The sequence below is a fragment of the Nannospalax galili genome, unplaced genomic scaffold (assembly GCF_000622305.1).
Source record: "Nannospalax galili isolate Female #2095 unplaced genomic scaffold, S.galili_v1.0 scaffold559, whole genome shotgun sequence".
NCBI lineage: Eukaryota > Metazoa > Chordata > Mammalia > Rodentia > Spalacidae > Nannospalax > Nannospalax galili.
Window position 1 is genome coordinate 3,343,289 of NW_008343479.1, and position 26,649 is coordinate 3,369,937.

The 26,649-nt window shown below is 41.4% G+C and overlaps 1 protein-coding gene across 7 annotated transcripts in view; it reads left to right on the forward strand.

The window, feature by feature from the left end:
* Positions 1–455: 455 nt before the first annotated feature.
* Il1rap (interleukin 1 receptor accessory protein) overlaps positions 456–26,649 on the forward strand; it is a 152,009-nt gene continuing 125,815 nt past the window's right edge. The window contains exons 1-2 of one of the 7 annotated variants that reach the window (XM_029566759.1): positions 456–835; positions 20,278–20,412. In XM_029566759.1, coding sequence (XP_029422619.1) covers positions 20,321–20,412 — 92 coding nt within the window. In that variant the 5' untranslated portion in view covers positions 456–835; positions 20,278–20,320. The remainder of the gene's footprint in view (positions 836–20,277; positions 20,413–26,649) is intronic. The other 6 variants (XM_029566761.1, XM_029566755.1, XM_029566756.1 and 3 more) reach the window with 6 other exon arrangements.

Sequence of the window (26,649 nt, forward strand, 5' to 3'; positions counted from 1 at the left end):
AATCGTTTATCCCACTCACTCGCCCATGCATTCTTTCAGCACACATATCCTGAATGCCTGCTTTGTGCCAGGCACTGTGCTAGCCACTGGTTATCAACAGTGGATGACAGTCTCGCCTTCATGAAGGGTGCGGGTTCCAGTGACAGCCACTTCTAGCAGAGCAAGCAAGAGCTCTGGACTGCGGATCCGGCTCCGGCTCTGCGGCTTCTTGCTCCTGTTGCACTCTGTGTCGGACACAGGGTGGGCGCTCCAGGGCGCAGCTGGCACTGACCCAAGGCCGCCGGGCATGACAGGTAAACAGAGAGGCAGGAAGAAACGGAAGGGTAGCCTCGACCTCCGCTGCGAGACGGCGACGAGGCAAGGAGCAGGCGTGAGCGCCTGGTGTGCAGGGCGTTCTTCCAGGGTGCTGGGCTGTGCGGGCCGGGTGCGGGGCTGGCTCTTCCTGGCGCGCTCAGTCCCGCCCTGGGCGCGGGGAACAGGCACAGCCTAGCGTTGACAGGCGGGCTGGCCCGGCGCGGCTCCTCCTCGCTGCGGGCGGGACTGCCAGGCGTACCGCCCCGACCCGGCCTCGCAAGTCCCGACCGTGGGCAGAGCGAGAGCCGCGGGGCGGGAGGAGCTTGTTCCACGATCTCGGGGCCAATCGCGCGGTACCGGGGGAGGAGCCCCAGAGGGGGAAAAAGAAAGTGCGGCGGAAAGTAAGAGGCTCTTTGGGGCAGGCTGCAGGGATCGGGATCCCTGGGGCTCCGCGTGGGCCAGGGCGCGGAAAGAGGCAGTGCCCCGCGACCCTGCACCGGTCCCGCAGCCGTCGCCCAATCCACCTGGCTGGCCCGGGAAGGTGAGTCTTGCGCTGCGGGGAGGACTCCACGGAAACTCGGGTAGCAGGATTCTCAGAGATCTCCTCCCTCACCCCTCCTGTTCTACAGATGGGAAAACTGAGACACAGGGCAGAACAGCTGCCAGGCTACACCAAGCTGCTAGCAATTCGGTGGTCGGGATTCGAACTCAGCAATCCGTAGCGGGGTCCGGTTGGTAGGGTTTGAGTAACGCTGTCGTGGGCTGACTGCCCGTGGATGTGCCATTTCTCAGCCCTTTGAGGGATCTACCCTAGTCTTCCGCCGCCTTGGTTTCTTGGTTTCTCAGGAGCAAGGCTGTAAGCCTGAGGCTAGCAGGAGACATAGTCCCAGCACACCCACTCCAACCCTTTTCTCCCAGTCCCTGCATGGCAGCCCAGGAGAGGCTGCCACAGCCTCCATCGCTCTTTCCTTCCTGACCTGCTTTTTCCAATGTAGGTTTGTCTTGGGGTCGGTAAGGTTCATGGTGAATTGGGGGAGAGGGAAGATCCTCCCGCCCCCAGGAGCCGGACATCTCCTGCGTTGCTCACAGTTCTCTCCCAGCCTCCAAGGCAGAGGAGCCCTTAGTCCTGCAGGACACAGGATGCCTGTCCTTTTAAGATGCACTGACTCATGGAGTTTGGAGCCCCTTTCTACCTATAAGTCTTGGGAAGGAACAAGGCAACTAAGAGAAAATAGGAAACAAAAGCAAACTTCTTTCCTTTAAGAGCCAGTCCCTGGTTGCCCTTCTCCCTCCACCCACTGGTTGTGAAATTGTGAGCCAGGGCTCCTTGAGAAGTATTAAAAGCTCCACTGTGCGGACTCCTGGTTAGCTACCTGCTGTAAAGATCTTACCTGCTCTCCAGCTCTGTCTTGTAGTAGCTGTGTGAATCTGGGCAATTTAGCCCACCTTTCTGATTCTATTTTCAGCCGCAAAATGGACAGTGTGCTCACCACGGGTAGTAGAGAGGATGAAATAGGACAATTCAAGTTGCATGTTCAGAGTAGTCTGGCAACTTTGGTAAATATTGCTAGGCAGTAAGCCTGGACACACTGGGTTTGAGAAGGTGGAATTCCACTTGGAGTGACAAAAAATATGGAAATGGAATGATTTTTCCCTTTTTTGGAGTTTGGGTATTTAAAAAATTTCCTTTAGGTTTATTTATTATTTATGTATTATTTATTTATGTATTATTTATTTATGAATTCATAGAGACCCGCCTGCCTCTGCCTCTGCCTCCCAAGCGCTGGGACTACAGGCGTGTGCCACCATGCCCCGCAAGGTTTCCGTTTATTTATTTATTTGCTTGTTTGTTTATTTATTTATTATTTATTTATTTATTTATTGTATGTGTGTGTAAACGTATACATGGGGAGGTCACAGGACAATTTGCAGGAGTTTGTTCTTTCCTTTTACCATATGGGCTCAAACTCAGGTACAGGTTTGGAGGCAGGCACACTCACCTACTGAGCCATATGGCCTCCCCCTTGGATTGGATTGTTCTTTATAGTGTTTTCAGTATGTTGTCTACAGGTGACTTGGATCATGAATACTTGACTTGGATATAAAATTGATATTTGAGTGATGTGAATTTCTTGTTAGTTTTTGGAACAAGTCTTCAGCCTGTGGCCTGCCCTGATAGGAGACATCATGTGTTGGCAATGAGGGTCTTGATTTGATGAAGGGTCAAAAAGATGAGAGGAGGAAGATGGAGGTAAACGTGCTCTAGATTGTGCCAAGTTCTCCTCCTGTTCTTAGGTCAGTCTAGCAATTTCATGTTCTTCAGAAAACAACAGAATTTTCAGAGATTATTAAGGAGTGCTGCTAAATTCAGTCTCTTCTGGACACCGATTTGCTCTATTTAAACATAAATACATATGCCTATACAAACCTTCCTTTGTTAATGTTATTTAAAAATTAAACAGTTTTCCATAGACACCCCCATTCTGCTCCCAGGACAATTGATTTTATTTTGATCTATACAGTTATTTACCATGTTTACTGGCTATGCTGTAAGTCCCCGAATTGAGTGGTTAGCATTTATACTGGGCTGCCCCTTCACAGTCCACATCATTCGCATGCAGTGTTGACAAATGCTTGGGAAGGGGTGGGATACATCTTGAGGGAAGGTGAGGTTCTGGTGGTGTCCACTAGGTACCTCCCATGCCTGGCATTGCTACAGGATGGGATCACTCCTGTCTGTAAGCTTGTTCTGTGTGTATGCATTGTGATGAGTTGGCCAGGATACATCTGAATGTATGTCTGAGAGAACAGGGACTTGTGGGGAAAAGGAAAATGCCCCCAATAAGGTCAAAACAAGGGGATATGAGGGAGACTGAAAGCAAATCTCTTTTGGTTCTGTCTTTGTTGAAGAAAGCATGTTTAGTTTTATCCTTCCTCCTTAAACATATTGTTACTTGTTATACCAAAACTGTGTGTGTGTGTGTGTGTGTGTGTGTGTGAACTTTACAATTTCCAAGTGTGTTCCATGTATATTGTCTTCCTTGTTGTTGCAATAGCCCTGAGAAAAGGACATTGCAGGAATACTTACAGCAGTAGTGGAAGGAGCTTAGGGTGTTGTGAAAACTGCTTGATTCAAAATTCATCAAAATTCAGATGGGTCATTTTGGACAAATTATTTTACTGTTTAGAACTTCTGTTTTCCTCATTCTAGAATGAATTAAAAATGTTTACCCTAAGAATTTGTGTGAGGATGAAGCTCTAACATTGAGTGCGTGTGGTAGATGGATGCCCTGTTCATTAAATGATGCCTTCACTTAGCTTTTCTCAATCCACTGGAAAGAAAATTAGAATGAGATTTAGAGAAATGAGTGGTTTCCAGGGATCATTGGGCTGGGAAATTTCTGCCCTGGGAATATAGTTAATGCCTTTAAGTTCTCATATAGTTTTTGGGGGGGCTTTTCTGGTTATACCCTGCTTCTTTTCCAATGAGAACTTGAGAAGTTTATTTTCATTCTTAGATTGACCTTATTTGGCTGGTGATTTCAGGTCATAAAGTGGTTATTTCTTTGCTAAGAGAACAATTCTTCAACACAGCTCTGTAGAGCTTTGTGGAGCTGACTCCTAGTAGACTTCAAGATAGTGCTCTATACCACACCATCCTGTTCTCTTACATTGGATGTGATGCAACGTCAGTTCCCAGAAGAAGGCTGCTGTCAGGACACTGTAGAGGATTATGTCAGGCTTCTCTTTCTTTCCATAATGGCTTCTTCCTCTACACTCCTGTTGGTGACTAGCATGATGGTTGAGGAGGAAATGACATGAATGTCCTAACAGCCAACTCTCACCACTTCCTTGGGGAGAGTGGAACAGGTAGAACAGTGGAAAGGCTAACCTTCATTGTCAACTTGGCGGGATGTAGACTCACCTAGGAAATTGTTCAAGCACATTTCTCTGAGTGTCTGGAAAGGAGATTCTAGAGACAATTCTCTGAGGATGGGGGAGACCCACCCTAAATATAAGTTAGTCCTAGAGAGAATTAAAGGGTGAGAGGACACCACCAGTAGAACAACTGCCTTTTCTCTTTCTGTGTTTCCAGTGGGCCATGATGTGAGCAGCCACCTTGTCACAACTCTCCTCCAAGTGATGCCCCGCCCTAGCACACAGGGTCAAGCACCCATGGACGGCACCCTTTGCAGTAAACTCTTCTTCCTTTAAATGCTTAATGCTAGGTGTGTTGATTACAGGAATGAAAAGCTAGCTAACACAGTATGCAAAGGCAGCATTTGGGGGAAACCACTCCTTGCTGTTGCTGCTAATCACTAGTCTGGAGTTTCAGTCTTCCATGTAGAAGCTGATGGCTTGAAGCTTATGGAGAAAAATGAACAGAGATTTTTCTGGTCCAGGCAGTGAGGCGGCTGTCCATGGAGACTCCTCACAGCCTGGGCTTCTTCCCTTTGAAGCTTAGAGGAAGGCTTACCAACGCTGTTCTAGGAGACACGCTTTGCTCCTTGCTCTTCACATTTGAGAGCCTGTGTTTGGTCTTGCCCAAAGGTGGGTATTTGATGTAATCTCAGCTGGTATTGTCAGTAGAGTGTGGAGTCAGAGAGGAGGCGAGGGAAAATGAGGCTGTCTTCTGCATGCACACAATTTCATTTGTTGCTCAACTTCATCAGGCCTTTGCTGGTGACACAGATGTAGGATCTGGTGAGTCACTACTGCTTTGCCTGTGAAATATTAAAGACAGCCACCTACTGTGCTCTTTGCCCATTTTGGAAATTGGTTTGTGGGGGAGAGGAAAGAAAAATCACCAAAGAAGAAGGTTACAGAACACTTGGTGTTTCACATTTTTGGGGATATATTCAGGTTAGCTACTCACATGATCAGTTTTTAAAAATGTAGAATGTGTAATTTATGCTCATGGAAGGGTAGGAGACTTTAACTCTGTTGTTGGCTGAGTTGTAAAGTCTGGCAGGTACCTGAAGCAGGCTATTGTAAGGAATGGTGCTCTAATTCTGTGGCTATTTAGATGTAATATCTCAGGAACTCTCTCTCTCTTTTTTATTCTTTCTTTCTTTTCATTGTGTTTTGATCATTTGCTTTTTGAGGCAGATCCTCGTATTGTCCAGGCTTGTTTCAAACTCGATAAGTAGCTAAAGATGACCTTGAACTTCTGATCCTCTTGCCTCTACCACCCTCAGCACAGTTTTCCTAACAAATATTCTATAAGCACTGACATTTCTGCTCACAGTTCCTTCCATTTATCAGTCTGATTAATAATCGTTTTCAAAACATAGCAGCTACCTTTTGTTGAACCCCACTGAGGTTTATACATCATGTTCTGCACATACAGTCTCATCCAATCCTTGGAATAATCACAAGAACACTGTTTTGAGGAAACTGAGGCTCATAGACATTAAGTAGCAATGCCTGTCACAAAGTACAAAGCAAGTAGTGTGCTGGGACCCATCTGTGCATTTTGTCTTAAAGCTAGGAAGAAAGTTCATTTTCCCTGTGCCTAGACCAAGAACTTAAACCTTCACTTAGATCTGTCCATACTGTCCACATACTGATATTACTTTGCCTGTTTGGGGCATAAAATGTGAGAGAGGCAAACAAAGCAATCTCTGAAGTTCTGCTACATCACAGTGTGGACTTTCTTTAGGATCCTCTCAACACTCAAATTATATAGTCACATGTTATACCCACACATATGCTGCACATGTGAAGGCTAAACAGGGAAGAAAGGACTAAATAGAAATTGCTCAATGTTGTTTTATGTCCAGAGGTATTTCCCAGTCAAAGACAGAACAAGATAAATCAGTATTTATCTATCTACTCCTGTCATTTCACTTAAACACAAAATAACTCTCACGTATCTCTCTCTCTATCCATCTATCTATCTGCCTGTCTAAATTATCTAAATTTTCTGCCTTTTCCAGATTAAAGAACTGAGGTTTAGAGAAACTTATAAATCTGTCCAGGATTATGTAATTTGAAAAAATTAGAACATGTGACAGTGCAAAGCCTTTGGTCTACTCTATTGTACACACTAGATATGACATTATAGAATCTGAAGACCGGAATAAGTAGACCTAAATAACTGAGCAACTTACTACTTGTACTGTCCTCTTTCCTTCCAAATCCTTTTCTGATTCCACCCGGTTCATGAAATTCCCCTTAAGTGCTTATACCATCTTCTCTATATATTTTTATTTTTTAAGCTTTGAATCATTATTTGTGTCTTTGACCATGTCCTAAGTAAATCAGGACATGGATTACCCTTCCCTCTGTCTAGTGCACTACCCTGTACAAAAAAAAAAAGACTAACTGAATAATTTTGATTTTGGGGGACAGGGTCTCCCTGTAACCATAGCTGGTCTGGAACTCACTATGTAGTAGACCAGGCTGGCCTCAGTCTCACAAGGATCCACCTGCCTATGCTTCCTAAGTGCTGGGATTAAAGATGTGCACCGCCACAGCCAGATGCTTTAATTATCTTTGAATATGCTTTTATGAATTCTTTGAGAACTTAAAGCAATGTATTTTCATCATATTCACCTCCAATTCCTCACCCTACCTCCTCCCAGATCGACCTCACCTCTCTACCCTGCAATTTCATTTCCTCCTATTTATAACACATTGATTCCTATTTCTGTTTTCCATGTACTCCTGCATGTGGGGGCATCATTGGAGCCTGATCCATGTATCAGGTGGCATTCGTTAAATAAAATGGACTCTCCACCCCTTGGAAGTCATTAACTGTCTATAAATGTTGTTAGGGTTGGGGGGCTCCTCAACCTCTGTCCCACTCTGTGCTAGAGTGCTGACTGGCTTGATCTTGTGCAGGCAAGCACAAATGCTGAGTTTATGAGTGCTATGGTCCCATCGTGTCCAGAAGATACCGTTTTGCCCCTGTCCTCCCTGACCAGTGGCTCTTACAATGTTTCTGACACCTCTTTTGAGATGATCCTTGCCTTTGGGGGAAGAGTTTTGATAAAGATGTCCCACTTGTGACTGAGCAGTCTACAGACACATTCTGTAGGACTGACTTTAGACATTATTTGGTCTATCTCTGCCTATTTTCATCATCTGTAAAATGGGGATAATGAAGCCTATATCATCATGCATTTGGTAGGTGTCAGTCAAATGCTATGACCTGGTTAAAAGCCTGGTGCATGGGGACATTACCTTTTATTATAATTAACAACAGTGATAATGATTCACTTGTATGTCCACATGGATACTGCATTAGACAATAAAAGATTCCCTAAGTGCAAATGCTAACAGCTTTTATTTATAATATTTTATTTCAAAATCTCAAAATACTTATTATAAGTACACAATCACACAGACAATTAGTGCTTCCAAAAAGTCACTGTTTTGAGAAATTGAGACAGATGTTACCACATATTTTTATCTCAAGTCTCAAAGAGAATAAATATTTGTAAGGCCTTGCATGCAGTAAAGAGACTCAGGCATAGCTTTGTATGTCCGAGACTGCATGGCCCAGACCAGGCTTTTTTCTGTTAACTCTTTGGCACACCCGCCTGCTACTGATGTTTTCCTCTAAGCCTGCTGCATTAACTGCTGAAATGAGGATGTGGACAGAATACTATCTTAGGTAGCTGCCGTGGATCTGTGCTGCAGGTTAAAACCATGCAAATAGTGTGAAAGGCTAAGGGCCTTTCACTCTTTCCACAGACTTGCTGGCACTTCACCACCATCAAAGACACCTGGCAGGCTTCTCGGCCTCAATAGAATCACAGCGAGTTAGATCCAGAAAGACACCTCTGCATCCCAGGGGATGGAATTCTTCCATATTGCTCCGACTATAGACTCTTCCACACTCTAGAATCCAGGTTTGTGGATGGGAAGAGAAAGCAGTTAGCCGGCTTAGCCATACCAACATTTATTATTCTGGAAATAAAAACAGTGCCCTTTAAAAAATATACAGCAAAGTCTGTACCACCATTAATCACCATAATCCTCTGCAAAAAAAATAAAATGCAGCAATCTCTGGCTTCCATTTTGATTTTGGCATTGTGAATGCACATTTTCTGTTACCGCCTTCCTTTTTTTTTTTTTAGTTTTTAAGGTATCCACAGAAGACTATTGTATCTTATCAAATACAGGCATTCTTTCAGTGTGTAGAAATGGTAGAGGATTGAGAGCAGTTTTACACTAAGCAGCACGTGTCTGGAAGGTTTGACTTCAGCTTTCTAAACACAAAGAGCAGCAGATGCAGACAGGCATTGAGTGGATAAGGCAGGTGTTTAAAAGGTGGTGGCTCTCGATTCAGGGTTTCATTGGAGTCATGGATACTGCTTGTTTAGCCTGTTTAAGACTTAGTCCCCTAATGTATAATGTAATGGTATATAAGCATATTCCATTTGTCTCTTTAGTAGTTATATCAAGCTTATACACATTATTTAAATACTATACTTAATTTACTATTTATTTTTTAATTTACCCCTGCTAGAATGTAAAATCCACATGGCCAAGGACAGTTGTTTACTACTGCATTCCAGGGACCTAGATGAGTGCCTTGAAGATGTTTCCAGTCATGACTCAATGATGAATAAACAAATGTAGACGCCAAGATGATTATTTGTCTCCCAGATGTAGAAAGAAATATCTAGAATCTAGATAAGGAAATGAATTATATATATATATATATAATGTTGAAACAAAATTTGATCTATGCATACATGCATAAATGTATACACGTAAATATACAAATATATATGTGTATGTGTACATGAATATAGGTATATGTAATTGAGTGTTCATATTTGTTGCTTAAATGCAATAATAATACATTGGTATAAAGATGAAAAAGCAAAGATTATCTATCATCTATCTATCATCTACCTATCTATCATCTATCTATTTATCTATCCATCTATCTATCTATCATCTATCTATCTATCTTCTATCTATCTATCATCTATCATCTATCTATCTATCTGTCTGTCTGTCTGTCTATCTATCATCTATCATCTATCTATCTATCATCTATCATCATCTATCTATCATCTATCTATCTATCATCTATCTATTTATCCATCTATCTATCTATCTATCTATCTATCATCTGTCTATCATCTGTCTCTCCATCCAAGATCTCTTAATAGTCAAACAAGAAGGCAGACAACAAAAGAGAAGACAAACAAGGCATTTCAGTATTTAAGGACAGTTGAGATGAAAACAACACTGGAATCAGATATGTGAGGAACAGTTTTAAATATGTAGTCAGAGAAAGCTGTCACTGAGATGGTAACATTTGACTGAGGAGAAAGCTTGGAAGAAGCCAGGACAGAATGGTCACTGCTGAGGTGACAAGGGCTGGGTTAGGGAGAGATTGTTGGATATAAACTGCTGTGATAGGCAGGAGTGAGATCAGACTGGGTCTGCTGGCCATGGCAAGGGGTCTGGATTTCATGTAAAGAATGGCAGAATGTCACTGATACAGCAGATGCAGGTTGATGAGAAAATTCAGAAGTATTTGGAGCCTTGAACAGTGACTGAAGGAAATGGAGTAACTTATTCTGGAGATGACTAGTCTGACCTCATAAAACTTGCCATGAGCACATGAGAAAGGCAATTTGGTTTCACTGATGTGTCATTCGTAGCTTCTAGTTCCCATTAGAACACTCAGAGGGGGAAAAGATAGGTAAAATAGGCAAAACCAGATTCGTTTGGTTTTCCTCCAATGAATCTATTCTCATTTCCAATTAAGTAATGGCAGGAAATGTATGCGCTATTGCTCAATTCAATTCAGCTGGAAATTTCACAGTCCTGTGTAGGTGTTTTATGCAATCAGTCCCCAAAACATTGGGGCTAGAATTATTTCCTTTTAACTCTCCTGCCACCAGCTTCTGAAATCTGCTGTACTGAAGAGTGAGCACATTTGATTTCATGTGAGATCAGTTTCTTCACTCTGGCTCCATGAGTTTGCCTACCTCTTCCACAAACAGCTTACAGGTTCATTTCCCCTGTGGAGCGTTACCGGCCTATAGTCTCATGAATGCCTCTTAACATGAGTTTAAAATGGCTTGACAACATATTCCAGGCACTGTTTCATGTGATTTATAAATATTAGCTTTTGAAAGCTCAGAATTTTCCTAGATAGGTACATTTATCATCAGCATTCTTCAGAAGAGAAAACAAAGTCTCCAGATGATAGAGCTAGTCAGTGGTAGAGCCTATATATGAACTTGGGCAAGCTTGACAAGGACACTGTTCTGTACTTTGTAAGAAATGACCTTAATATTCATTCGTTCCAATTTGTCCCACTTACTTCATGCTGCTTTTTATAAGTGAAAGAGTTCAATAGTATATTTAATCTATGAATCAATATGTGATCTGTTCTTTGAAACTGGATCACTTCATTAGCATTTAGTGCTAAAGATGTAGGTTTTAGATTGAGGTAACCTGGGAATGCAAAGGATACTCCATCCCTATGGGATTTGGTAAAACTGCTGAGCATCTTTAAGTATGTTTCCTCATCTGTGTTTTTGGCTGCTGTGGAGATTAAATAAAATACACATATAAAGTACCTAGCACAGAACCTGGAATGTAATTAGAGCTCAGACCTTTTGAGCTGTTTCGATTACTTTTTTAAACTAAAATACACTCTCTGAATTTGCATAGGCTTCAGTACACAGGGAGTTTTACAGTTGTGCTTGTTTTATTAACTCCCCTTTAAAAAAATCAGAGCCAAAGATCCAGTTGCAATCAGTGATGTTAATTTTGTGGCAAGGTCCATTCTGGCACCTGGTTCACAGCAAAGTATACCTTGTGAATTCTTAAAGGCCTTCTTGTCAGAAGTCTAGCTAGGCTCTGGGAACCCATGGGAACCAAAGGTGCTGTGAGACCTGTTGGCAGTGCTTCCAAACCTATCCATCCTTCCCTAGACTAGGTCAGCCAAGCTGGAAAGTTATTTTATACTCCTATGATTGCCCCAGAGCATCCTGGGTGATAAGGGAAACATAATAAAAGATCAACACTTAGCCCCAGATAATGCTTAAGAAGGACAATTCACAGAATTGCAAGTGTAGGACCTGACGTTGATCCAGGTAGGGCTCTGTGTGCCACCAGGAGCTGTGCTGCTGAGTACTTTGTTTTTATTACTTTAATCAACCATTATTGCAGTCTTATGCATATTTTAATTTTTAGTTGTAAACCTAATTTACAACCAACCACACCCCCCTTTGTGAGCATATTTATAGCTGTGATGATAAATAAAATCAGATATTTCTTCTGTTTTGTTCTATTTTTCTTACAAGCAGATTGTGCAGAGTTACAGCACCAGGGACATCCCCAACACAGAGATGTTTGGCAGAGAAATGAGACAAAGATTTTGTGAGGAAGGCAAAAAGCTTCTCTCCGCTTACGAATTTGTTTGCTTTAAAAGCAGCTGCTGACAGTGAGTCAAATACTGTTTAGTTAGATGCATTTGTTTGCATCTTTGTAAGAAGCCAATGTGTGTTTACTCCTGTAGTTTGTTTTGTGTTGCTTTAATAGGGTACCTGCAACTGAGTAACTGACTAGAAACCGGACTTCTTTCTTCTGGATCTAGAGGCTAGGAAGTCCATTTTGGAGTGGTCTCATCTGGAAGGCCATCATGATAAAAGATCCCTAAACAGAAGAAGAGAAGACAAGAAAGTTTATCTGCATTCCAGAGAAAAGGGAGCTGAACTTTTCTGAATCCACTCTCTGGATAACAAATGTAATCCCAGTAGCATGGTGTTAATCCATTCAGGAGAACAAAGAGTCTTGCGACTTCATCAACCCTTAAATATCTCACCTCTCAACACTGTTGCATTGGGAGTTAATTTCCCAACACACCAAATTTAGGAAACTCATTTAAAAATAGCATTTGCAATCCATTTTTTTATTGTTGAGGAAATGGTTTATGAGGAGGTCATGTTTGAAGTGGATGTACAAGTAATCAGTGGTGGGAAACAGTGGTATCTGAATTAAAGTCTTTATTAGTTGCTTCTCTCATTGTTGTGGCAAAATACATGACAACATCAACTTAGGAAAAGAGTATTTATTTTAGCTCATGGTTTCAGCTACAGTCCACCATGGGGAGAGGGGGAGGCAAGGAGGCAGGAGCACGAGGCAGTCGATGACATTACAACTGCATTTAGGAAGGAGAAAGAGACAAATGCTGGTCTTCTACTTGCTTTCTTCTTTTAATTCAGTCTGAGGCCCTAGCCCATGGAGTGGTGCCACCTGCATTCAGGGTGGGCCTTCCTATCTCACTTACACTTCCCAGAGGTTTGTCTCCTTGGTAAGAGTGAATCCCACCAATTATTCAGTGTTGATTCACCCTCACAGGCTTTGACCATGGGAGCAGAAATGAATTGGATGACTGATATGAATGATATAGAATATAGTAGGGGGGGAGGGAAAGAGAGAGGGAAACAGAGAGAACACTAATTGTAAGGAAAGGTGGGCAATAAGAGGCCTAGAAGGGGACAACCAGGGGTTGTAATTTGCTTCTCTGTTGCTGTGATAAAACACTAACCAAAAGCAAGTGGAGGAGAATAGAGTTCATGTGGTTTACACATCCCTATCACGGTCCACCAAACCTAAGACAGGAACTGAAGGCAAGAACCTTGAGGAAAATCTAAAGCAGAGACCGTGAAGGAATGCTATTTATTGGCTTGCTTCTGAATAGTTCACCTACCTTCCTTATAAAGCCCCAGATCACCTGTCCAGGAATGGTACTGTCCAGAGTGGGCTGAGCCTTCATACATAAATTAACAATCAAGGAAACGCCGCACAGGCATACCCACATGAGATTTCTTCTTCCCAAGTGACGCTAGTTTATGTCAAATGTACAAAGGCTAACCAGCACCTTTAAAACATTTTCAACTTGACACACAAACACATCACTATTAAACTATAACCTTTCCTTTCTTGTTTATTCACAAGATATCATGTTAATATAATAAAAAATCCATCTCTTAGAAGTCCTACAGTCTTTTTTACTTCAAAGTATTTGTATTGAAGTTCTGAACATTTCATACAATGCATCTTAATCATCTTTATACCCCCTCTCCCATCCATGCCCTCCCATAACACATCACCCACTGGATTTCATGATTTCTGTCATTTATGTTAAGGCCTATCAAGTCAGATTAGTGTACACGAATGTCCCACAGTGCAGGTTCATCCACTGGGGTCCAGTCAGCCTATCTAGAGTCACTCTCTTAAAGAAGATCAGCTCTCCCTTACCCAGCAGTATCAGCTGCCAGTAGTTCTACAGCTAAAATTGAGGCCTTCAGCCCATTCCCACAGTTCTATGCTGGGTTTCTGTCTGCTTGAGTTTGCATGGGTTTTGTGAATGCTGACATCATTGCCTTAGATTCGTCTCAGCAAGGTTCTAGGAGCCTATAAGAGTCTTTTTTCCATATGATCACGTGCCTCCTCCCTTGGCACTTAAAATCTTTCTGCTATCTCTTCCACAATGGTTCCTGAGGCCTGGGGGATGATTTTAATATAGGAGTCCTGTCCAAGGGCCCATACCCTTCAGACACTTATTCTCTATTCTTTGGCCACTTGTGGCCATTTATGTTCAATGCCCTCTGTTGCATGAGGGAATTTTGTTGATGAGAGTTGAAAGATGTATTAGCGTTCTCTCTACCTCTTGTTCCACTGTGTCCATGATCCTTAAGTGTAGATGTTCCATTGTAGATGTGTCACTTAGGGTTGAGCATTTTACAGATACTTGTTCTGTGCTTGATCAGTTATGGAACTCTGTAATAGTCTCCATCTGTTGCAAAAGAAGCTTCTTTGATGAGTGGTGACTGATATACATTTCTGTAAATATAAGGATCCATCTTTAGCATGTAGTAAGAAGTTACATTTGTCTAGGAATGTGACAACTTCAGGGCTTTATCTAATCTATGACCTCTCCAACCATGTATATTTGGCTGTGTTTACAGTACCACACATGAGTTCCCTCCCATCGAGTGAGCTTTAAGTCCAAATAGGGAGCTGCTGATTATCCCCAAGATAAATTGCTACCACTCTCCCAATGTACTTTGCTGTGCTGGTTATTGTTGTGGTTATTAGGACTTAAAACTGGGATTGGACCTTCAATTGATGTTCTTAGCTGCTTATATCATGTCCTCCATGAGACCTAGCCTTCAGGGAGGTGGATTCCAGGTCAGTTTCAGCTCCATTGCTCCAAGTCCTATGCCCAAAATATCTCTTGTCTTTAGCATAGGGTCTTACCTTCAAGTTCTGGGAGGCAATCAATGGCTATGGCAATAGCCTGCATAATTTTGGTAGTCTCTTGGACTACCCTGGCCAACAACTGAAAGGGAGGTTTCTCTTGTCTGGCATTGTTCTTATTACACAACCTTCAGCTATACATATGGACACATGTAGTGGTATTGTATGTATAATTTTTCAGTAGGCTTTTGAAATAATACATTTCCCTCTGATCTGTCACACCAGCTAAGCATTATTTATTTCTCCTCTCTCTCTCTGTCAAACCCTCTCCCCAGTTAAAGTGTCTATCTCCACCATTTCACCCTTGCTAAAGTCCCTCCTCTCTTGAGCTCTTTCTTCTTTATCCCATGGTTCCTTGTATAACCCTCCCTTTTTTCCTCACATTTAAATGCCTCTATTTTTACCCATTTCTTCCTTGGTAACACTTGTCTCTTACTGCTTCTCTCTCTGACTCCTTCTTTCCCTTTACCTCCCTATTCCTGCATCAGAATATATACTTACATAATATGGATCTACAAATGAGGGAGAAAATGCATCATTTGTTTTTCTAAGTCAGTGTTACTTCACTTAATTCCTAGTTCCATTCATTTAACTGCAAATTTCATGATTTTGTGGGTTTTTTTTAACTTTTACAAAAACTTTATTGAGAATTTCATACATGTACACAAGGTGCTTTGAGCAAATCCATGCCCACTCCCTCCCCTCTAACATTCTCCCCAACCCTAAAATCTTTTATGGATTACATATAAGCTCCCAAATACTTTTGACATTTTTGGCCTTTGGAACAGAGTATATTGATAACAGGCCCAAGGACATTTTGACTTTTAGCCAAGAAACTCGCTACTTTTCTTTGGGGTCTTTTTACCCTAACTACCTAGCCAATTCTTACCTCCTATTCTTATCACACCATCCTCTGAAGGGGTTACCCAGATTGCCAATAAGGAATAGGGACACAAACCACTCTGGCTTCTTCCATGCTGAACAGGGATTCAGGGTGAGAGAAGCGGAGTACCCCTTCAGTGGGTCTATCTAAAAGACTCCCAAATTGTATAACTCTTGTCTCTAAGGGGAGAATAAAGTCCTTGAATCATGAATGGGAGATGTGAAGGAGAAGTAAAGGCAGAGTAATTAGCATTACAAGTTCTAGACAGGGAACTAGAAAAAAGACAGAACAGGGCAATTTTCAAAGGTTCACATGGGAGTCCATTGGAGTTTCTTGACAAGGGCTTCCAAAAGCATCCCTCTAGTGGGTTCTTCCTCAGTTTTCTTTTGTCTTCCAAGGCCGGACTAGTTGGCTGGGAAGAGTGGCTGGATACTCAGTTGAGGACCCTGCTTGGCACTTCTTTAATGAATGAGCACAACCGTCAACAAGCCTAATTGATATTTGTCTGTGTGTGTGTGTGCATGTGTGTGTGTGTGTGTGTGTATCACACAGAACATCCCAAACCATCTCGTTACTATGTTTAGTGATCAGGCTCAGCCGAGGTCATAACGATGGTAGTTATTTCATGCAGAAGGGATTGCTGCATAGCACCATCTTGTTAAAATGACCTGGAATTTAAAAGGATTTGGTGCTAGGAGCCATATATGAGGGAGAACTTACGTTGTTTGTTTTTCTGAGTCTGTGTTTTCACTTAGTATAATAGTCTCTAGTTTCTTTACTGCTGAGTATAACTTTATTGTGTAAATATACCACATTTTCATTATCCACCGGTCAGTTGAGGACTATCTGAACACTTAAGTTGCTTCCATTTCTTAGCTATTATAGGAAAGTCCCATTGTCTTTTAAAAACATTCAGTGCTTTAAAAGTCCAGTGTCTCTTAACTGTGTACTACTGTAAAATTCAAAATAAGTAGCACAATTCTTATTCCAAGAAGAAAGAACCCAGGATACAGTTACAATCATATCAAAACAAAACTGAAGTCCAGCAGTGTAAAAAGTTCAGTGTCCGACTTTTGGGAGTCATTCGCAATCTTTTAGCTCCAAAGGGTTTGGGCAGTTGCACTGCTCTGGCTCTGCCAACTATAGTGCATACACTGTCTTGTAGGAACAGGTGAGTTCCACTCGCACCTGCTGTCCTTGATGATGGTTCCACAGTCCTGGCATCTCCAGGATGCTGTGATCTATACTGCAATTGATGTATAGTGCCAGGCCTCAGCTGCACAGTGCCAGGCCTCAGCTGTTCTCCACCATGCTCAAAACCATGGGAGACCCTTACACATTGCCAAGTTTGACTTCTAGGGTGAGTTGCAATCTTGGCCTCCTCTGGGCCACAGTTTCTGTGTTCTGACACTGAGGAAATGCTTCCTGGAATATTTCACCTCAGTGATACTGGTCTCTTAATCATGGCTGATTTTTCAGCTCTAGCTATCCACTATTCACTATCCAAATAAAGCAAAGATTTCACATCTACAGATTCATAATTCAAATATATCACAAAATGGGCCTGATAGAGTCTTTGCCTTCCTCTGAAGTTGCTCAAGCCAGACCCACATTGCCTGCATTTCTCCTGTCACTCTTGTCTTCCAAGCATCCCCAGAACATTCCAGTAAGTTGTGAGCATTCAGTGGCTTTCCTATCTCAAAGTTCCAAACACTTCTATAATTCTCCCTGAAACCAACCTGGTCAGGTCCATCACAGGAAGATCCCACTCTCTGGTAACAATTTCTTTTCTAGTTTGCCTTTCTGTTGCTGTGGTAAACACCATGACTAAAAGAAACATGGGGAGGAAAAGGTTTATTTTATCGTACATTTCCAGTCAGTCACTGAGGGGTCTCAGACAGGGACTCAAGCAAGAGATGAAGCAGAAACCATGAAGGAATGCTGCCTTCTGGCTTGCTTGACCTGGCTTACTCAGATATCTTTTTTTTATATAGTCCAGGCCCATGTTCCTACAGTGGGGTGGTCCCTCCTAAATCAATTAGCAATTAAGAAAATGCCCCCACAGACATACCCACATATCAGTTTTAGAGAAAGTCCTCATTTAAGATTCCTTTTTCCCAGGGGACTCAAGTTGACAGAAACTAACCAGCACAGGGTTGAAAGTATCTAACCAAGAACTCTGAGAAAGGGCTGGTAAAAAAGTTGTGGAAAGTCATTGCCTAAGCCTGTGATAAGGCAACAGTTAGAAGGAAAACTAGATATGAAATAGAAGAGTTGTTTTGCAACCCATGAAGACAAAATGCAAACCTTTACTATCTTTCATTTTGCTTATTCTAATAATGTTACCTGAAAAAGGGTTGGTGGACAGCCATGGGGCTTCATACATGCCTGGCCTCAGTCTTACCAAGGTTGAAGGGGAAGATCTTGAAGACATTGAAGAACAGTGGGTGTAGTTTCAGTTTCCACCTAGAAAGTGAGACAGTGATCAACAAGGGTCATTCCAAGGCATCGCAAAAAATGTTCACAACTACGTTAGGAATTAAAAATGCTAATGTACATTGCAAGCTAAGGTGATTTCAACCTGTATTGTCTACTGTAATGTATTAGTTACTTTTCTGTTGCTGTGATAGAAGCAGCATGACCAAAGGAACTTATAAAAGGAAGAGTTTATTTAGCTTATGCTTCCAAAGGGGCAAGAGCCTATCATGAAAGAGAGGCATGGCAGCAGAGGTGAGAGGAACAGGAGCAGAAGCTAAGGGCTCACATCTTCAACAGGCACAGGAAACAGAGAGCAACTGGAGATCTGGCAAGGCTTAAGAACTCTGTAATTCCACCCAAGTGATGTGATTCCTCCAGCACAGCCACATCTTCTAAGACTTCCCAAAACAGTGCCACCAAATGGGGACAAAATGTTCAAATACTTGGAGTCTATGGGAACATTCTGATTCAAACCACCATGATAATAACTTTATGACAGATCCAGATAGCTTCCTTAAAATTCCATAGTGACTTTTAACTCTAGTATGGAAAGAGAAGAAATATATATGCTGTTGGAATATTGACTTGAATGAAATTGTCTTATTATCATTATGAGAGAAAGAGACATCCTAAACAAACAGCTACTTATTTACCTTAGTAAGCTAAGGTTCCTGATGCATATTGTAGTGTTCAATAATTTGCAAGATACTTGATTTGACAACAGTGCTGTAAGGTCAGTTTATTCTGAATTATATGTGAGAAAACTGCAGCTCAGAGATTGAGATGACTATCAAGTGGCTACTTAGCCCTTGATAATTAGAGAATGTTCACCAGAACTGTGAACACTCCATGGGCACCTTTCACTGCTAATTCTGCCATCTTACTCAGCACCACTGTCTGACAGTGTTATTAGGACACATTTTTGGCTTTGCTGGGTCCCTGTTCTAATGTCCATTAGTTTTAGACATCATCACTTTCAAGGTCTCTTTCCGCAGGCTTCTAGGAAAGCAAGCATTATGACTTCCTCACTTCTTCTACAGCGTTTTTACAGCTTCCATCATATGCCAGGTAAAGAGGAAGGTATCCTTTACAAAACAACTGTGCAAAAACTTGAACACCTAGGAGGTCGGCCCAGCCTCAACTGAGGTCATTCTTTAGTTCTTCCTAGTCAGCACTTCCTAGCACATACTTATGAATATTCAAAAATTGTATTTTCTTGCTTCCTAGTTGTCAAGATGTAGTTGAACTCATTCACTTGTGTTTACCCATTTAAAACATACACTCAATGCCCAATGCAATATTACTAGAGATTTCAGTAGCCAAGAAGCAGGTGCTTAAATAGTCTGTATTCTCTATTCAATGTCCATGTGCCATGTTTTGTCCTCTTAGATGGAACCCTATTGCATATGCACATCGTTTGTTTGTCGGTAGTCTAGGAGCTTTGTAGCTAATACTGACTTATGAGAACAGGAAGAGGCATCGAGAAATCAAGTCTTCACATCTACCATTAAATGAAGTAGGTGTATTGTTACTCAGCGAATCTAAAGTGCTAGGGTTTAAAGGGCCAAACCTCTGGCTTTACAAATAGGTCATCCATTGAGGAATTGGATGCATTTGAAGTCCTTGGAGCTTATCAGTCTGCCAAGTTCTATTACACTGCACTTTTAGCATCGATGGTCTTTTTCCTTTCTTGGTCCTCCTACTGGCCTCATTCCCCCACCAGATTCCTGGAGTATCTACCTTTCATGTGCTGCATTCTCTGGAGAAACATTTGGAGAATCAAAGACTAGGCTTCTCAAATACACACACAAAAAGAATAATAATAGTAGGTAAAGACATTAGTATTTTGCATCATTCCCTCATCAAACTCCATGATCCTGTTCACCATGCTGAAACTGAGACTCAGCATGGCAAGGCAGCGATAGCTATGGAAGAGAAGCTAGCTCTCTGTGATGCTGAAACCTGTTAGGAAGCCCCTGACTTGCTTCAGGGCATGGAAACTTGTGCCTCAAGGTTCCTATTCAGTTCCCTTTCATGTATAGTTGAACATCTTGGGAAAGAGACATAGTTACTAAGCCGGTGTCTGACAGTTCCTTAGAAGCACACCTTGAACTGTCCCAGCCCACTGGCCATTTGAATTCTGGCCTCTGGTTGGTTATTTCCTTTTCTCCTTTTACAATTTCTTTTCTGTCTCAAATAGCATGGGATATCCTTTAATCAATTCCTGACAGTTGGCCCTGTTTTAATGACATTTTTGTTTCCTGGATATGTTTTTCTTCACTCTCAGGGTAGGAGAGGGGAGAAGGGAGATGTTTCTAGTTCCCTAGTTTGGAAACAAGATCTTTGAATATTTGGAAATTCTGCTTTCACAGCAGGAATCCAGATGTTTCTGTGGTAGAGGCACACCTGACTGGCATGGCTGCAGAGACCTCTGCCAGGACAATTATGCACAACTGCACAATTACGGAGGACCAGGACCAAGCTCTGCCTACTAACATTCATTATAGGTAAGGCCATGTGAAAATGAGATGGGTAATGAGTTCACCATCATTTGAAATGTTTAAAGAGGGACTAGGCGTGTACTTGGCAAGGGTTTTACAGGAAGATTTGAATATTGGAAAAAGAGTTTGAGTCAAAATGACATTTAAGTGTCTTTCCGGCCTGGAGAGTCTGTCTTGAATTCACTTAGAAACTTTATATTGGGAATAAAGGTTTCCCCTTGTTATAATTAACACCAACTAGGGATGTCACCCCCTCCTCCCCCCTTACACTTCCCCCTTCTGAACAACTACTCAATTTAAGAACGAGACTTAGGATGAGGAAGGATGTGGTTCCTTCCCACTTGGCAGCACTTTGTGTCAGAATGGAAGACTTGTGTCTGGGCCTGGCACAGTTCCGTCAGGCCCTCTTACCAGCCCAGTTGTGTCTGTGACCGGAGCACGTGGGAGGTGCACATCCGTGTAGAAAAACCGCCCACTGGTTGCCAGCTCTGAATTTTCTTTTTTTCTTTCTTTCTTTTAATTTGTATAGAATGCAGCTTTGCCCAGGGCAAACGTCTTGAAGGAATGGGGGACACACCCTGAAACAAGTTCTAGTCAGACCAGACAAGCATTCCCTGAAAAATATCCCCTTTGCAGCTGGCAACAGATGAAACAGGGTCTTTCAGAGAGATTTCTCCTGGCCATTTCAAAGGCAAGCTGTTAGCAGGCCAAGATGTCAGGAATGTGGCTGCCACCCCCACCTCTCCCGCTTCTCTTTTTCTCTTAAATTGGCTTATTGCTACTTTGAAAGCTCTGATGTTCCAAAATGATAATTCTGCAATATCAGAATTGAGACAATTCATTGGCTCTTGAAAGAAGGAATGCTGCAATGAGAGGAAATTATTCAGCAGCTAGTTTACAGCTTGAGTTTGAAAGAGTAAAAAGCAAGGCAGAGTAGCCATGGCTCCAAGTGATCAGAGCTGCACTGAGGACCACAGTGCTTTTCAGTTAGATAAGGTGACCTTCCCCAAAGAACATGGAAACAGTTCGCAACCCAATTCAAATGAAATGTGGTATCTTAGCATGCTTTGTCTAAGTCTACCACACTGGGATATCTGAAACTATGAATTTTTATCTCTTATCAGGGAATTTCAGAATGCTTAGATATCTTCAGTTTAGGTCAGTTCAAGCTGTTCCCAGGAAATAAAGATGTTACAAACTTGCTGGCTGCAAGAACTCCCCAGGGATCTGATCAGCCCTGCCTGTAGAAGTTTGGCCAAGATTTCCCACTTGCACCATAAATCTTCACCAACTGATGGGCAGGAATGGCAGCTTCAGCTTCTTCAGCAGCTTGCTTATTACTCCTGGGCCCTGCAATCTGTCTTCTTTTGATACAGGACCCTTGCCTGTTTAGACATGAATCTTTCCTGGCATCTAAATGGTATGTTATTTTTAGGAGACATCTAACAGAGTTGGGAGGCAGCATGGCTTCATCATCTGAGAGAGGCCTCAGCTAAGAATCAAAAGACATCTCCTCACATTTCTTCTAGCAAGTTACAAACATCCAGAAAGTCACCTCTCCTGCCTGGGCTTCTGTTGCCCAGCAGTGTCCCAAATGACATTATTGACTTCTGAGGCCCTTCTGGCTTTCAAGAGGCTATCTTGATAAGAAGATTGATAAGAAGAGTGAGAGAATCAAAAAAGAATAGTAGCAAGTTACAGAATGCTGGTTTGGGAAAATGAAGGCACTGTTTAAAGTACTTTACAGAAGACCTCTGTTGCAACAAAAACACAAAGTCCATGTGGCATGTGCATGGACAGCCCCAACTGATCATTTCTATTTGCTGAGAGCTGACTAGAAATAGAATTTGGAGCCTCCAGGAAGCTTAAAGATCATGATGTGTGATTCACTCACTTATAAAACAACTGTGAGTTTCATGTCAAGAGGGTTCCCAGATCCTTGAACTTGTCCCCTGCCCCGTTAGCAATGTGCAGTCTCACACATTGCCTCTCAGTTTATTAAGAATAGCCATAACTTAAAGAGAGATCTAGGATATTTTCAAAGTTGATTGACTCTCAGTAATGGAATTGGCAGCCAGAAGAGTGTTAGCAAGATTTACATGCACGTTTATAGAGCCTAGTTTCCCCATTATAAATGTATCACACATATTTTCCTCTACTGTGCAGCTCAAATTTTGAAACCAATAAATGCCTTGTTCTGTCTTTTGTGTTTTCTTTTTTCCCAGTAAAACTAGGCCCTGTGGTTCATTCTAAGTCATTCATTCACTCCAGGGCCAACCATGTTCACATTTCTGATCAGAGCCAGCATTCTCTAGGGTGAAAATTAAGCTTTCTGAAAAACAATGATAGGTATATTCTAGGTTGTAGGCCATTATGGAAAATTAAAGTCTCAATTTTAATTACCAATTTTGCAGTCCACTAGTGGCCTCAACACAGTGGCATAAAATCTATGTCATGATTGCTTCCAACTCTGATTGAACCCATACTTTTTTCTTTCTGTTTGTATGGTGTAGTAGGTGGCCCAAAGTCTTCCTTGAGTCTCTATGATTGAGGATTTTATGAAAATTTGGATAGGACATCTTTCAAAAGTATACTCCATGCTATACTGAGGTCTTATAGCAAGTCTCCTGGGAAAATATGCTTTCTGTTCAAGCTTGCTCCATCTCTGTTTGGAGTAGGGACCCAGGTAACTAAATTGCTGGAATGAGGATTGAATAATCTGTGCTGTACACGAAACTGAGTTTTTATAAACATCTGTACATCCCAGTTATTGGTTAAATATCTGGTTTGCCTGTTTCTTGGCTGTTGAATATCTATTTATGACTGACACTGTTCAGTAATTTTAACTACCTGTCAGAAGTAAGACATGCATTTTGTTATGTAAGCCTCACTTTCCTCCTCATTTAGACATTACTATCCTTGACCAACAGACTCATTTCAGATATTTACAATGGTCTTGTGGAACATTAGGAATTTTTTATTTTTAGGGAAGATGAACATAAGCCTAAGAGTGGTATAAAAAGGGGAAAAATGAAATAACTAAAATGCTTCTAATAGGGAAATAATTGAAATACATTGCAGTATAGCTAGAAATACAATCCCATCTGGTCATTAAAGGGAATAAAACACAATTACCTGAGCTGATCTGGAAATTATGAATGAAGAAAATGTAGATCTATGTGTGATTCACTTTCTGTAAAAAGGAAAATTAAATGTGAAAATGGAAAGCTCTAATTCTGGTAATCACGTGTGCTTATGTTGTGGCTGGGGAGAATGGATGAATCTCCATTCTCCAAAGGAGAGATGGGATTGCAAGGTGTTTACTCCAATCTAAAATAATTTAGAAAATGAGAATAAATTCCTCCAACATTACGACAAAAGTTTAAAAACACACAAGAAAGCTGAGAATATGCTACAGCGAATGCCTATATAGCCACCACCTAGATTCTCCTAACATTACGTAATGTTTGTTTGATTGCATATCTAAACATTTCTGTATCTATGCGTGACCTTGTTTGTGTATTGTAGTATTTGTAGACTTGTTTCCTTTCTTAAGGAATTCCCCTGGAACTTATTGCTAAATTAACTTAATTGTCCATCCTAGGGCCAATATCATTCTTAAAGATTTTACTGATTTGGACAAAACACAAAGCAGTATTGATAGAAAATTTATCAGATGCCTTAGCTTGAGATGCTTTTCTCCTTTTCTTTAGCAATAATCTGCTGGAAGGTACACAGTGAATTTGTCCTTTAGGCTTTGGCATTTTCTTGAGTTTCCTGGACATCCTGTGTGCCATCCCTGTACCTGCCACTCTCATTTGACTCTGTTCTACGCTTCTATGTGTAGGCAGCTGTGTAAAACACTGTGCATTATTATAGCCTCATTTGATTCTTTCATGATACTACAATATTTAACACTTCCAGTCAGAATCTGAGAACAAATATAAATGATATGTGGTCCCACTAAGTTGCTGCTTTATTTTACGAGGTTCAGGGGAGGACACACGGTGCTTGGGACAGCATATGCTTTTTGTTTGATCCCAAATAATTTCATTTGAAGAAATGCTATTCTTTTGAGACTCCTAACTAAGAAAAAATTAGATGGGGTAATAATTATAAAAGCAAAACCTAAATGTGCAATATGAATAATTTTAGACTAGACCTAAATTCAAGGATCTGTAATTTTGCGTGATTCATTTCAACTACTGTAATTTTCCAGTCTTGCTGCTGACCAGGCTTTCTTTTCACGCTCCTTCACTCACAGAGTCAAATCCAGATAGCATCTGCCTGGTTTCCACCAATTCTTTCATTCTAGACCATAACTTTTTGTCTACTTCTTTGCAGACTGTACCTTACCAGAGTTTTGGCTTTCCTCTAATATTTTGATCACCTTTCTTCTTTCTGAATTTTGGTCAAGTTCTTCTCCCTTTTATAATGTCTTCTCTTCTCTGGCCTCCTCTCCACTGGGTGTTCTAGCTTGCCTGTATCTACTCACACAGACCTGCAGGGCCCTGCTCCATCTGCTTCTATTCCTGTTCAGCATGGAATCTTCTGTTTAACTTTTTTCTAAATGAAGAAGGGGTCAGTTCTAGCAGCATTCCCCTCTGCAGACTGTCACATTGTTCTTTCTTAATGCATGGTCTCGGGAAGCAGCAGCTACAGCAACCCCTGGGGGTTGACTGGAGATGCAGAAGCCTGTCTTGCCCTAGACTCAATGACTGCAAGTCTCTGCAGTCTGCCTAGATTTTCAGCTATCCTTAACACAGCTCACCAGTGGATCAGCACCAGCAAAGAGCAAGTCTACAACTGCTCTTTCCTTCAGTTTCTTTGGGTCATTGCATTCTGAAACCAGGATGTGTGATCAGAAACTATCTCCATCTTTCCTCTGCAAGGCAAGACGGAGTGATTCCTGTGCAGAAGGGGCTGTAAGTGTGTGCTAGGAAAAGCCTGTGCTCTCAATGAGAAGTGTTCAGAGGACATATCCCAGCATCAATTCTGTTTCCTCCTCTTACTTCTTTGGGAAAAGCCACAACTAGGTGAATCTATTGTGAAAGAGACTGTACTTAAAGCACAGGGAAATACTCTATATTAAGATTTTTTATTAGTAGATCTATGTATACTGCAATAATTATATTTTTGTTCTAGATTTCAAACTCCTGGTCACAAGGTCAGCACATGGCTGAAAATCAGAGTTTGGTGAATCTGATCTCAGGAAAATAGTATTGTCCCTATTGGCTACATTTACCTCCCTCCAAAACAAAGAGAGAAAATGTTCTTACTTAAAACAATATTTCCTCTGTTTCCTGTTCTTAGATGGTCATCAGATTGTTTTGTCCTAATGTGTCCCTGGCACTCTGTTTCTTTATCAATCACTTGTGCCTTCTCTTAAAAATCTCTACATATTTGTTTTACAACTTTTATACTTGTTCCATTCAAATTCAGGGAGTCTGTATCTATATGGTATAATTCTGGAAATGTCTATAATTTTTCACAACTGTGCTGAATGCAGGATAATAACATGTATAAATTAACTTCTTAAGCAAATGTAGAAAATAAGAAAGAATAATAAAAATTAAACATAAAATAAAAATATATGATGACTACAAATAAATTAATACAAAATAATATTAAAATTAGACAAGGAAATTATTGCTTGACTTATACAATAAACGTTGACTGGAGGCATGCAATTTTTTAAGATTGTTAAAAGAAATCAAGAGCCTATGGAGATGGCTCAGTCAGGAAAATGTCTGCTGGGCAAGCATGAGGACCTGAGTTCAGATTTCCAGAACCCATGTAAAAAGCTGGGCATGGAAGGTGGGAGAGATGGCTCAGTGGCTAAGAGCACTGACTGTTTTTGCAGAAGACCCGGGTTCGAATCCCAGACCCACGTGGCAGCTAACATCTGTAACTCCAGTTCCAAGGGATCCGACAGCCTCTTCTGACCCCCGTGGGCATTGCACAGCACGGGTGTGCTTACCTATATGCAGGCAAACACACACACATAATAAAATAAAATAATAAAATAAGAGTAAAGTAAAATAAAATAAAAATAAAATAAAATAAAGCTGGGCATGGTGGTAAGTGCCTTTAACTCCAGGACCTAGGGGGCAGAGTCTGGTGGATATCTGAGGGTCATTGGCAAGTCAGCTATTGAGCTTGAGCTTCAGAGAGGGACCCTGTCTCAAAAAATAAAAAGTGATTTATCAAGGAACCTGATGTCAGTCTCTAGGTTCCATATAT